The 12,868-nt window shown below is 43.0% G+C and overlaps 1 protein-coding gene across 1 annotated transcript in view; it reads right to left on the bottom strand.

The window, feature by feature from the left end:
* Nucleotides 1-3,610: 3,610 nt before the first annotated feature.
* Nucleotides 3,611-12,868, bottom strand: part of CCNYL1 (cyclin Y like 1) — a 36,919-nt gene continuing 27,661 nt past the window's right edge. The window contains exons 8-10 of the mRNA XM_015540964.2: nucleotides 10,673-10,839; nucleotides 7,267-7,429; nucleotides 3,611-6,076 (exon numbers count right to left, since the gene is read on the bottom strand). Coding sequence (XP_015396450.2) covers nucleotides 5,960-6,076; nucleotides 7,267-7,429; nucleotides 10,673-10,839 — 447 coding nt within the window. The 3' untranslated portion in view covers nucleotides 3,611-5,959. The remainder of the gene's footprint in view (nucleotides 6,077-7,266; nucleotides 7,430-10,672; nucleotides 10,840-12,868) is intronic.

Here is a 12,868-nt window from a genome sequence, read left to right as displayed (position 1 = left end):
GGGGAGCTAAAGGATGAGATCAGGTTAAGGTAAAGCAAGGAAGCAGCAACGGTTTAGGCATGGAACGGAAAGCGAATGGATATAATCTTCTGGAGTTCCTACTAAAAATGTAGATTCGGGGCGCCTGGGTGGTTCAGTCGGTTAAGCGGCCGACTTCGGCTCAGGTCATGATCTCGCGGTCCGTGAGTTCGAGCCCTGCATCAGGCTCTGTGCTGAAAGCTCAGAGTCTGGAGCCTGTTTCAGATTCTGTGTCTCCCTCTCTCTGACCCTCCCCCGTTCATGCTCTGTCTCTCTCTGTCTCAAAAATAAATAAACGTTAAAAAAAAAAAATTAAAAAAAAAATTGAAATGTAGATTCCCAGGCTTAAGCTCCAGGAATTGAGATTCAGTAGGTCTGGGGCCCATAAAGCTGTTTTTTTTTTTTTTTTTTTTAAAGAAAAGTTTATTTTGGACTTACTTTATGTTTATAGAAAATTTGCAAAGATAATCCAGTTCCTGTATACCCCTTAATCATTTTGCCCTAATGCTAACATGTCATCAAAGGTCACTGTCAAAACGAAGAAGTCAACACTGGCACGTTACCATTAACTCCAGACTTCATTTGGATCTCACCAGATTTTCCACTAATGTTCTTTATCTATTCCAGGATCCAATACAGGATTCCACATTGCATTTAGAGAAGCTTCGTTTTTCATAGGCACTTTCAGCTGATGAGAGGTAGGTGGTCTGGGGACCGTATCCTGAGAAATAATAGGGCAAGTAAAGGACCGAGCAATCGCCCCATCCTCACACTGGGAAGACGAAGCAGTTTTGAAGAACAAGGGGGGGGATGTAGATGGCTGGTGTTAAAAAGGTGGAATGGAATCCCCTCCATGAGACGAGAGGGGTTATGTCAGGAAGTGAGGGGCCCGTTCCTAATGCCAGCTGAAATGAGTCTTGGAGCTGGAAGGTGGGGATGCTACCTGGAGTGAGGAGATCCATCTTGGGTTGGGGCAGGTCAGGGGAGTCAACAAAGGCAGTGTGTGGGGAGCTGCTTTGGGGAACCCGGGGAGGGCTCCGGTAGGTGACTGTAGGAGCTTACAAGGGGCCGGTTCAGCCTGGGAGCCCCACAGTCCTGTATTTTCTGGAACCTGATGAAAATGCTTTAGAAATAGGTCACAGTAGTAACTGACATCACGCACTACCACACTGGGCACTAGCAGAGGTGGAGCGGGGAGACGGTCTTGTTGAGGGAGGACCCTCACCAGCGGCGGGAGGTGCACACGCTGAAGCTCTGCCTTGGAAGACTCTCCCCCCACAGTGAGATCACGGGGGCCCCGTCTGGGTGCCAGAAGACAAGGTTAGTAGAACTGAGAAGGGTAAGAGGAGGAAGGAATAGATGTTTTAAGAAAAAGCTAGCAGAATGACTTTCGGTCTTGAAGTAGATGCTATGGAAACCTTCCTGAGGACTTTAGGTCCGGAGGCAATCACTGAATTTCTCTACCCCCCTCAGAGGACGTAGTTCCCTCCGCAGCATTTCCCATCATTACCACCTAACCTGTTGCCTCTTAAAAGAACGTTAACCTTCTTTTGCTTGATTTGAGATTCCTCATTTCTGTACTATCTCACTTAGTTCTTTCTGCACCCTATAAATGCTAAACCACAGATATTCTTAAAATTTGTATCCTATTAAGTACGTGTTGGCTCATGGGCCAAACCCATTAAAGACAGGGTAGTGGAAACTGCCTCAGAAACCAAACCGACCGCACCCGTGTACCTCAGGAACAGGCCTTGCCGAAGGGTTCCCAGATCTGCTTTCTTGCCGGCACAGTGTCTGGCCAGCCAGGTCAGTACGTGGCTAAGACTTCAGGCAATCAGGTCCTTAACTTGCTAGATGCTGCGTGTAATCTAGATTCTGCATAGAAACGAGCGCTTACCTGGGAGTGGCTGCCGGCTGCCGAGCGCTTTTCCAAGCAGCTCCACACTCCAGGATGCAGCCTCTGGTTGAGGGAACAGCTGTAGTCGTATAACGTGTGACTAGAGAGAAGTTTCGGTGATGAAAGACCAATTTAGCTAACTTCTATGCTGTAGCTAAACTTTTCCAAAAAACATTGTATAACCTGAATACAGAGGGAATTATTTTCCTGTGAATACTGGCTTCAGCATGCTTTTCCTTTAAATCAAGTAGTATTTATACATACAGGAAAACTAAACCAAGAGATGAACCTCACACTGTTACAAAACCAAGATTAAGTGGTGTTGGATTTCAGTAATGTATGAGCATATGGGGCACATTCAGTGTAAATGTCAAAGAAAAGGTCGTGATGGAATCTGATACAGCAGGGAGAGTTTCTCTTTAACCAGAAGCACTGGGCCCGAAGAATCTTAGAATGAACCATATGAAACTGCTGATAGGCAAGCATTTTTTTTTTTTTTTTTTTTTACCTCCAGAGATGGCAATTTCATTTGGTTCAAACATAGATTTCGGACCTTTGTCTTTGCCTTGTAAAGGAAAGAATACTTAGAGGCTCAGTTCACAATATATCAGAGTTAAAATTTCACTGAGAAAAACTAAAATTGAAGATAAATGAGATGAGATGGTTCGATCTAACCCTTCCCAGGTATAAAACCCTGAGAAAACTGCCACAGGTACTACCCCATTAGCAACTAGTTTCCAGACCCTGCAACATTTGTCAGAGAACCTACCAGCTTTCAGTGATGTTTATTATCTTTACCCTAAGTTGACTTGACTTCTCCTTTATCACAATGGCTATATTGCCACCTAGAATTAAAACCAAAGGGGAAAGAGTAATTTGTGATTCTCCTGCTACCCGCTTGTTCTTGAAGCTAGTCTTACACAGTGTTCCTCCCCCTGCCAGACTTTAACATCTGACCCCTCGTGTCAGCATTTCTGCCTAGTGGCTGGCATAGTAAAGGGGAGACAGTCTTAACAGTGTTTTGAGACAGAATTCCCTTTTCAATGAAATCAGATCATTTATCCTCACCAGCAGTTTCTCAAGAACAAAGTGATTAGCTGGTGATGTGACCTTCGGTAGTGAATGAAGGTGGAAGAGAATACGGCCAGACTCTCAGTTTACTGAGCATTTTGCTCGAGTGGACAGGGTCTTAGTTCTTAACTTTTTTTTTTTTTTTTAATTGAGAGACAGAGCATGAGCATGGGGCAGAGAGAGGGGGAGACACAGAATCCGAAGCAGGCTCCAGGCTCTGAGCTGTCAGCACAGAGCCCCACACGGGGCTCGAACTCAAACCGTAAGATCATGACCTAAGACGAATTTGGAGGCTTAACCGACTGAGCCACCCAGGTGCCGCAGGGTCTTCCTTTTAAAGACACCTTATGGAGATTTGGCGTATTTCTCACTGAAATGTTAAGTTTGAAGATAGCATATTAAAGTCAAAATATGTGGGTGGTTTTTCTTTTTATAGCAATGTTCCTGTGCTTCCATTTTCTTTTCTGTTTTCTTAAGTTTTTATTTGAGAGAAAGAACACGTGAGTGGGGGAGGGACAGAGAGAAAGGGAGAGAGAGAATCCCAAGATTCTGCTGATAATACAGAGCCTGACAGGGGGCTCAATCTCATGAACTGTGAGATCGTGACCTGAGCTGAAACCACGAGTAGGACACTTGACCAACTGAGGCACCCAGGCTCCCCTTTCCAACCAGCCTCCAGGTTTTCAAAACTGCTGGAGATCCTCATATAGCTCACATTCTGATTCTACAGTATTCCTGTAATTCCTTTCTCTCTGGTATATTCTACCGAATCTCTCAGTGTGCTTTCTTCCCTCTTGGCACAATGATGAACCGTTGAAAGATGCCATCTACTGCACTGTGCCTCCGAGCACAATGGCCAGCGGTTTTAAATGTACCAAACTACCTGCAGGTCCAAAAGAGCAGAAGCCAAAGAAATACATGACTACATTGGAACAGAGGCAAGGATCAAACCCATCACGAATGGTCAGTCTGAAAATGCTTTAAGACCCTACTATTAGAGCTGACTGAAAGCATTTCAGTTAGAATACTAGGTGAACTGAATGTTACACACTAGCCATATTTTAATTAAAATAGAGTTTATTAGCTTTTCTTTTAATATAAACATGAGGAAGAAAAACCACATACATTGTAGCATTCTTTTCAAAATAAGACTGTAATCAATACTTGAATCTCCAAGCTCCGAACTCCACAAAACATTTTTTTGAGGTGGTAGATTGTAATATTTTATATACTGTTATTTATCATTTATGTCTCTGTCCTTTAAAAATGATGGAACCTGCAGCACTCAATAGAATATGAAGCCTTGCTATACTGAGAGAAAGTATTCCTGGCCCAGAAATGCTGTGTTTACAGGCAAAATTCCTAGGATTACATTTGAGAAGGTAGGAGAAAGATCTCACGTGGTTAAGAACACGAATCTTTTTTTTCTTTTTTTTTTTTTTTAACATTTCAAGTTTAGGTGACATCATTACCAATGTCCTGGAAGATTGATTTCTTAACTCCCTGCCCTTTAAAGCCTGAGGTGAGGGTTCCTCTTAAATAGCAGGACTTGAAACGAGACATCTCCAGCCAGGTTAACACGTAGGATAGAAAAGCGGTTTCCTATCCCCTACTTTCATATCACTACTATTAGAGTCCAATTCATTTCAGTATATTACATGTGAATTACCATTGCTCTTCATAATCCTTACCAAATCTAGAAAAAAGAAACTCAGGTGATCAAAGCAGGTAAACGGCACAGCCCTACAAAGGACTACTTTCAAAGGGGAGGGCATGTCTATGAAGGTACAAGGTATCTTTAAAGTCTTAGTGCAACTTAAGCTTTGATACCTGTGGAAGTATAAATGCTACAAACTTACAAAACACCATTTAAAAGTTTAGGTATTTCTTGTAAACTTAACTAGTTTTGTAAATTCTAAATATTAAACTTCTAATTTTAATTTTTTGCTTCAGCCAATGTTTGCCATCTTCAAGAGGGGCTGAAACAAAAAATTAAAATTAAAAGCTTAATATTTAAAATTTACAAAACTAGAGAAGTTTACTAGAAATGTAATTAAACTTTCAAGTGATATTTTGTAAGTCTGTGGCATTTATACTTCAGCAGGGCCCTGGAGGGCCCAAGCACACCATATTTAAGCTGAAAGTTGCAATAAGATTTTCAGGACACCTTCTATTTCACTACCTGCTTGTTACCACTGGACCACCATGTTGGTTGGAATTATGAAAATATATTTTAATACACGCATTTAACAAAGAGGAAAATCGTCAGAAAATGAGAAGCACCATTATAGTTCACAAGAAATGCAGCATGGACCCAATAGAAGTAGATAATCGATAATGTACTTTCTCTTGTTTATGATCCCAAACATACTAATAACGCTACTAAGTAGTGCTTGCAAAGAATTTGAACGACAAGTGTTATTCGGCAGCTTTTTGGTTTAAACTGATTGCCAATAACGACCAGCAGCTTCAATGGTAAAGTAGGGAGGAAGAACCCTTCGATACCTCACAACGCTACAGTCTGTTCCTAAGTGGCTTTATGAGTTGTTAGGAGTCCCATGTTTCAATGGTAATACTGCATTGATTCTCAAGAAATATGCAGCAAAATGAGGGAGGGGCAAGAAAAATAGAAAAACATAAAAGTTATATATAGTTAGTGTCTTGTCTAAAAATTTTAAAACCTCACTTAGCTCACAGCTATAAGCCTACATAGTAAGCAAATATCTGTGTGTGGGTTGGAGCTTTTGCTTTGGAGTGGTTTTTGTAACTCTGTTTACATTAAAAAGGACAAAGGAGTGTGTTGCATTGACAAGTTCCATTCTTTCCTATGAGCATAATCCTTGCGGTCCACGAGTCTCTTGACTTTCTTTTAGGTGAAAATACTAACTTTGCTGGTTTTTGAGCAGGAGAGGTGGTATTTCTCCAGTCCTTGTAGGCGAGGGGTTCGTGATGTTACAACCCCTCCTTCCTCCCTTAAGAGAGGATGGCATTAGAGCGCTGAATACCAATGAAATTATCAGCGCTGAAAGACCTTCTCATAGCAGCTCTGCACAAGTCTTTGTATTTGTCTTCACACAACCTGGAAATGGCCTGGAAAGTCAAACAGAACACAAGAGCAATTTAAAAACAAAAAAAACCTTAAAAAAAAAAAAAAAAAAAAAAGCATCATTGGTAAGCCACACAGCCACACTCCTTCAGATACTTCACAGTTACTGCTACCTTGGAGAGCTGGGGTCTATGCTCCCAGATTCTGGGGATGCTCCTTCCTGCCAATTCACTAAGGTAAAATCCTTAAGAGGCTATGATTGATCCTTGGGGCAAAGAAGAATTTAAAAACTGGGTTCCAAAGATGTGAAACGTATTGTGACAGGCTCCTAACAGCACCACACTTGCTCCTTCAACATAATGAACATGGACCTGGGCAAAAATCAGCATTTTCTCAGCTAGTCAACGTCTTTCCAGTCTGCAGTGATTATCACCTACTCTCAGCAAATTTTCCCAGGGCAGACACGTGCTGGACTTGATTGGAAGGTAGGAGGTCTAACGCCTGAAGTGCCAAAGAGGGCTGTTTCACTTGCATATCAACCAGGGCAGAAAATCCCTGATTGCAAAGTGCCACCCAAGGTACCCCCAAAAGTGTCCATTGTAAATGTGTTTGAAATTTCAGTTGTGACTACTGCTGCTGTACGCTCACCCACAGTCATAAGGCATACGTGCTACTTTGTCTCCGGTATGTTACCGTTTCCGTTAAAAGCCCTACACCAGTACTGGAAACACGCGATATACAGTCTAAGTACAGGTTTCTCAGGTGAGCCACTAATGCTATGTTTAAGAAACTCATGGGATTGAACTGTGCTATCTATAGAAAACACCAGCATGAATTTGCAAACCGAGTAAAAGACAGTTAAGAGCAGTGAGTCGATTATGTATGTAGACATGATTAGGGATACAACCATACATTATTCACGAATGGTTATATGGAAGGGTAGAGGTTCAAATGGATCAAATGGAAAACCATTAAGAACAGGTTAAATCTGATTTAAGATATTCTGAATTATGGTCACAGAAGAGACACCTATATACTTCTTTAAAATGATGTGAGGTCTTTATATAAATCATAAAAGACACCGGAAAAATGCTGCCAAAGGGTTAATAAGCTCTTCGATGTGTTTATTGAAAAGCTTTCCGTTTTGCGAATCACTGCCGAATGAGATTTAGCCACAGACGTGGGTTTTTTGGTGGCTGACAGAAAAGCCTGACTGATGACTTCACAGCCTTACCTCTAGGTTCTGTGCTCTTTCTTTGCTAAGAGGAGCAAACAGAAAATTCAAGTTGTTGTCATCTGCTAAGGAGCGAAGGTCAAAGTAGTATTTGGCATAAACACTGGCGGGAACATTAATATTAAACTGAAGTAGCTCCAAAAAATGCCTTTCCATCTCATTCCTGGGGGAAGAGACAAAACCAACACAGGACAATTTTAGTCAACTGGGCTATCTTCAAAAGTATCATTCTGAGCTACTAGGAGAGCTCTAAATTCTGTTTTGAAACAAATAAAGGCTCCCTGGCTGGATTAATACACTAATGCTCCAACAAGGTACAGCTATTTGTGGTCCTTTCTGCATCCCAGCACTTTGAGTTTGGGACAAGGGGGAAGAGGTTATGGCCCTCTTATGCACTCCTGCTGCTGACTCAGGGGCTCATTCTTCAGAGTTCCATTAGTGCAGCTGTACGATTCATGCTCCACGCTCACTCACAAGGCCCCACTATAGTGATCAGATGAAAGGAGTGATGTGTGCTGTTTATTAGCTCTGAAGAACTTGCAGACATTTTCACCGGGCCGATAACAGGAAGGGGCTTATTGAAGTAGAGACGCGCCAACAAAAGGAGTGGGCACATCACCACGGCAACAAATGGATCCATCGAGAGCCACTGCTATTATCTCTGAGGGGGAAAAACTCTTGAAGCAACAAGGATTCATCTCAAATAAATAAATAAATAAATAAGCTACATTCGATGGAAAAGGGAATCCCCTCCCCCAGTGCATGGGACTATGTCAAAGGGCATTCGTAAATGTAAGTTTCTGTTCACCTTAGTCTTACTAGGGCAAGAGATTGTCACTATGACAGGACAGGATGTACTTTTTAAACTCTGACAGGCAGAACGATCAAAGAGATGTCATGGCTAGACAGCTCACTTTACGATAGGACCTCTGATAGAGCACTGGACTCCAACAGCATGTCTCATGTTGGGAATGCAACCCCAAGATGTGTCGCCAGCCCCTGTCAGAACAGAGTGTGAACACAGCCGCCTGGGGCGAGTTCAATAAAACAGGAAAGGAAAGTGTTAGGAGCAGTCCTCTGCTACACGTGACTTTACAGCTTCCTTGCCAAATATTTAATAAATTAAAAATTTACCATGTTCACAGTAATCCTTTTAGGGAAATACATAAAAATGGCAAATACCTGAAAAAACGCAAGAGGGTAATTTTATAACCTATTTGGTTTCTCGGTTTTAATATTTTAATCCACTGGACAGATCGACAAATGCCTGATGCTCTCCTGTATGGAGAACATTCAGAATATGAACAGAAGAGATGAGGTGCTCGTTTGTTGAATTTTAAACCCAATCGAACCTACTTCCAAATTTAATTTCCTGTTCATATGACTGCAAGTCTATAGAAATGTAAATCAGATAATGTTTTGATAATGAGCTAATCAGGACTTAATTTACTACAGGAATAAATGCACTTCACTATCCCTTTTATATTTCCTCCACTAATACATTTTAATTGTGTAGAAATACAGTACTTCATAGGATTAACATGTCTATAATCAAGGTTTAATCACCGAAGAAAAGCATTATGCCTATAGGATATGCGTCTTCTGGGTTGTGTTTTAAATAGCTAGATGGCTGAATAGCACACCATTTACGGGCACAGCAAATTTTCTGAAGAGCAGCTGCTCAGTTTAACTTACTCTTTTGAAGGGAATATATTCTAAAGCGTGGATGCTAGAAAGTGTGAAGAAAAAGTGGATAGACAGCGATTTTTCAATTGAGACTCAAAATGAGACCATTACACATTGAAGGCAACAGCAGGGGGACAACACAAATGTGTATTAAACACTTCGTTGTGATACTTTCCAGGTTCCAAAGACCGTAAACAAAACAACCTATTATAAACATAGCTCCTGGTGCTTCTCTGATCGTGTAAAAAACTTGTTTACAACGAGTCTTCCTGTAGCTAGACACTGCCACCACTGCTCCTGGAACTCGCTCTTATGAGCTTCCACACTTCCCAGCGGGCTCTGATGTTCTCACTGGAATCAGAGGCCCAGCCAGCTTCAACACGGGTTCTCAGCTGCCGCCACGGCAGGGCTAGTGTTCAGGACTACACGTTTTTCTTCCTTTAAGGGACCAGAGCTTGAAGACTGACAACAGTGGTGATCAAAGTCTCTTCAGCTTCTGCAACTTCCCAAACCACTTTTATTCATTTCAAATCCATTATTTGCCATTACACCATTTGCTACTGGGGCCGCAAGCAGTATGTCCACACCCACTCCGTCCACGCTGTTCTCAAAAGCCATTCTGACTGCTACCGACAATGACTGGTCCCTTCTCCTAGTCAGAAGTACCCTCACTTCAGCTGTAAATATGCACTTTGGTAATTCTGAATGACGATCTTATCTAGAACAACAGGGAAAGGTAACAAAAACAAACTTGCCACTGCCTGCCAAGATCTTAATCTTCCTATGCTGTTCTGTATAATCAAGACATGTTCTTCCACATCTTCTCCAATGCCACCCACAAAGACATGTTCACTCTCAGGGGGGCACTCCGAGAGTCTACTGCAAATCCCTCTCTGGCTCATTCTGCCTACCATCCTCGGGGCCCTTCACAAAAGCCAGGGTGGCCAAGTCGAAAGCCCTCGTTGAGTTTGGCATTTCACTCCCATGTTCACATGTCATCTGTGGGGGGCACCCTCAGGATTAATCGAAAGCCCCACGAGGCACTACTGTGGTTGCTGAGTGCCCCGGAGACTCTTCAATGGGATGGGCAGCGGGTGATGTCCCAGGGATGCCAGAGAAACAGGAGCTCCCTAACTTCTCAGAGCTATTTTTAAACAGGAGCAATACACCTAGGAGGGGAGGAGGCAGAAGAACAGGGATCTGAAACCTTCATACATGTGGCTACTTTTGTACCATGGTTTCTGTAACAACAGAACTTGAGATAAAAAGGAAAGACCAGCAAAAGCTGAGTCAGGGTGAGGTATAACCTCTCTATAGTCTAGAGGCCCTAAGGCCTTAACAGTGGCCAAACATTTATCTCAAAGGCCAGACATATGCCTCTTAAAGATGGGCTGGAACGCGTAGGCAGCTTGAAGAAAGCCATGAAGATATGTATTGTACTGTGTTGATAGTAAGCCTGTAAAATGTATGCCAAAAACCACCAGAAAAATACACTTCAATTTACCAAGGAGATTATTACAAGTAACACATCAAGACCTATCAATTGATGATGGGGAAATATGAATTGTTATACCATAGCCAGATAGTATGTAATTTTAATGCCTATTGCAGTTGTCTGCACAACGTAACCTTTAAAAATATGCTTAAAATGTAAACTTTACCGGAGCAAAGGAGGCACTGAAAAATGGTTAGAAAGTTCACCAAAACCTTACAAACTCACATGTCCTCAACTGTAATGTCCTTGAGGATCTGGCAGTAGTCCACATTCCATACAGCCTGATCGTCCCAAACCTTGGAGGCAAGAAGAATGGCTCCCAAAACAATTCTTTTCCAGTTAGTGGGACAAATGTCGATCTCAGCATAAGTTAAAAGCCTTTCTAAGTAAACCTGCAAAAGTAGAGCACTGGTCTTTCATTTTAGTTCAGTTTAAGTGCTGTGATAAGAACTGTTAGGAATGACAGATTTCATCTGTTTTTGACATGCCTTTTAGTCTTAGGTTCTACAAAGACTTTGCTCCGCCAGCCAAAGCCAGAGGCCAGGTCACAGTTGTAGGTCGGATACTTGTTGCCTACTCTGCCCCTGCGAATTTCCAGCCCAGTTTTGGTCACAGGAATGACTGGACGCCTCAGCAAAGGGCATCCTGAAGACAGGCACTGGGCTATTAACCTTCCCATTCATAAAGGGAAAAGATTCAGTACAACCGATTGTAGATTCAAGCCGTTCAATAAACCTGATGGCCTACCATGTGCTGTGTACCAAAGCTGGCTGGTGGTTACATGGTAATGTACAAATACTTGAATATGTAAAACCCTGGTGATACTGAGCACATGTTTGCCTTCCCCTTTTCACAAGCAGTCCTTTGGCGCCATGAGCCTGGAGATAAAAACTGGTGGTCAAGAGAGCCTCCCAGTGGCTGCTGCGTGGCACAGCAGGACAGGAAGTAGCAACAGGTGTGCCTGGGCCAGTCTTTCCAACTGTCGAGTAATCCCCTATTTAGTGTCTGTTACGGGAACATAGGCGCATACAAAGGACAGTCCTCCTGACCCCTCTCCTTCACATCTCTATTGTCCCTTCGTGATAATTCACCCTGTCTTACACAACCTACGGCGTACTCAATTCTGTTGGTTTTAAAGGGCTCACAGCTGCCAGGTTCTAGATCACTGGGGCTCCTCTAAAGCCGCCTATGAGGTGATTGCATGATTTCTTTTATTGTGTATCAAATGCCCAGTCTGCAAAGACTGGGGTGGAGTGAGCAGCTGAGTAGAGATTACAGAGCTAAGCTAGGATTCGTTACTTCAAAGGGTGCTCTGAAGAAGAAGGGTGCCATCTGACAAGAAGAAAAGTCCAATTTTAGAGTTACGTTTACTGTCTGAAGGTTGTCAGATTGCCAGCTCAGATTTGCAATATTGTCCAAACTCAACTGTGTTTTCAAAAACAAATGGTTCTTGAACACTACATGTTCTTAGTGAAATCCTGCTCCCGACCCCCAAAACCCAGCATTCTCAGGTGTCCTAAGAACGACCCTTGCTTACAACAAGGTTCAACTCTCTACTTTACGGGAATAATGAGAGGCATGTGTAGGACACTGGCAATGTCTTGATTTCCTATCACCTTCCCTGGCAAACTTGGAACCTGCTCAATCATTCATGCCCCCGACTCTACAGTGTCAGTGGAAGGGAGGTTTCTTCCCACTGAAGTGAACTCTTTTTTCCGTGATCCCATCTCACAATTCCCTCTTCTTGAAGAATGTTTCCCTCTTTGCCAGAGATTTCCCCCAATGTGAATGTATTTACATTGCCCCCAGCCTAACCTGCCCTTCCCCGCCCCCCAGCACAAAGCTTCCTTTAGTTTTGCTCATGGGAAAATGCCCCCTGCTGGCTTCTCATCTCCCATTGTCTTAACCCTGGGCAGTATGCCCCCCTGCCCCTGTCACTCAGGAGGTTACTGGTGCTTTCACACTTAGAAACCAGAGCACTTCACCCCAACTGTCTACTCCCTCAGCCTTGCCTAATAACCCAAAGGGTACTGCCATTCACCTACTTGCTGGGGCCCAAACCTCCCTTAAGTTAATCCTGCTCCAATCCATTGGCAATTTTTGTTATCTCTACCCTCATTGGTAATCTGGCTGATTTCTATTCTATTTGTCACTCCTCAGCTGTATCACTGTCACAGCCTCCTGACCTCTCTGCCTCCACACTGACTATCGCTACAGTCTATTCTCCCCAGAGCAGCCAGGACAGCCTCTTAAATTAAGAGCACTTCATACCCCTGGGGGAAGATCTGCTAAAGGCTTCCCACCAAACAAATAACAATTTACCTTCTTCCCACAGCCTGTAAGCCCTAAGACCCCATGAGATACGGCACTGCCCTTCTGTGACCTCATCTCCCACGTTCTTCCCCTCACTCCTCACTCTGA

Source organism: Panthera tigris, chromosome C1 (genome assembly GCF_018350195.1).
Source record: "Panthera tigris isolate Pti1 chromosome C1, P.tigris_Pti1_mat1.1, whole genome shotgun sequence".
In the NCBI taxonomy this organism is placed as follows: domain Eukaryota; kingdom Metazoa; phylum Chordata; class Mammalia; order Carnivora; family Felidae; genus Panthera; species Panthera tigris.
The sequence above is the reverse complement of the archived record's forward strand: the minus strand, read 5'-3'. Positions and strand labels throughout refer to the sequence as shown.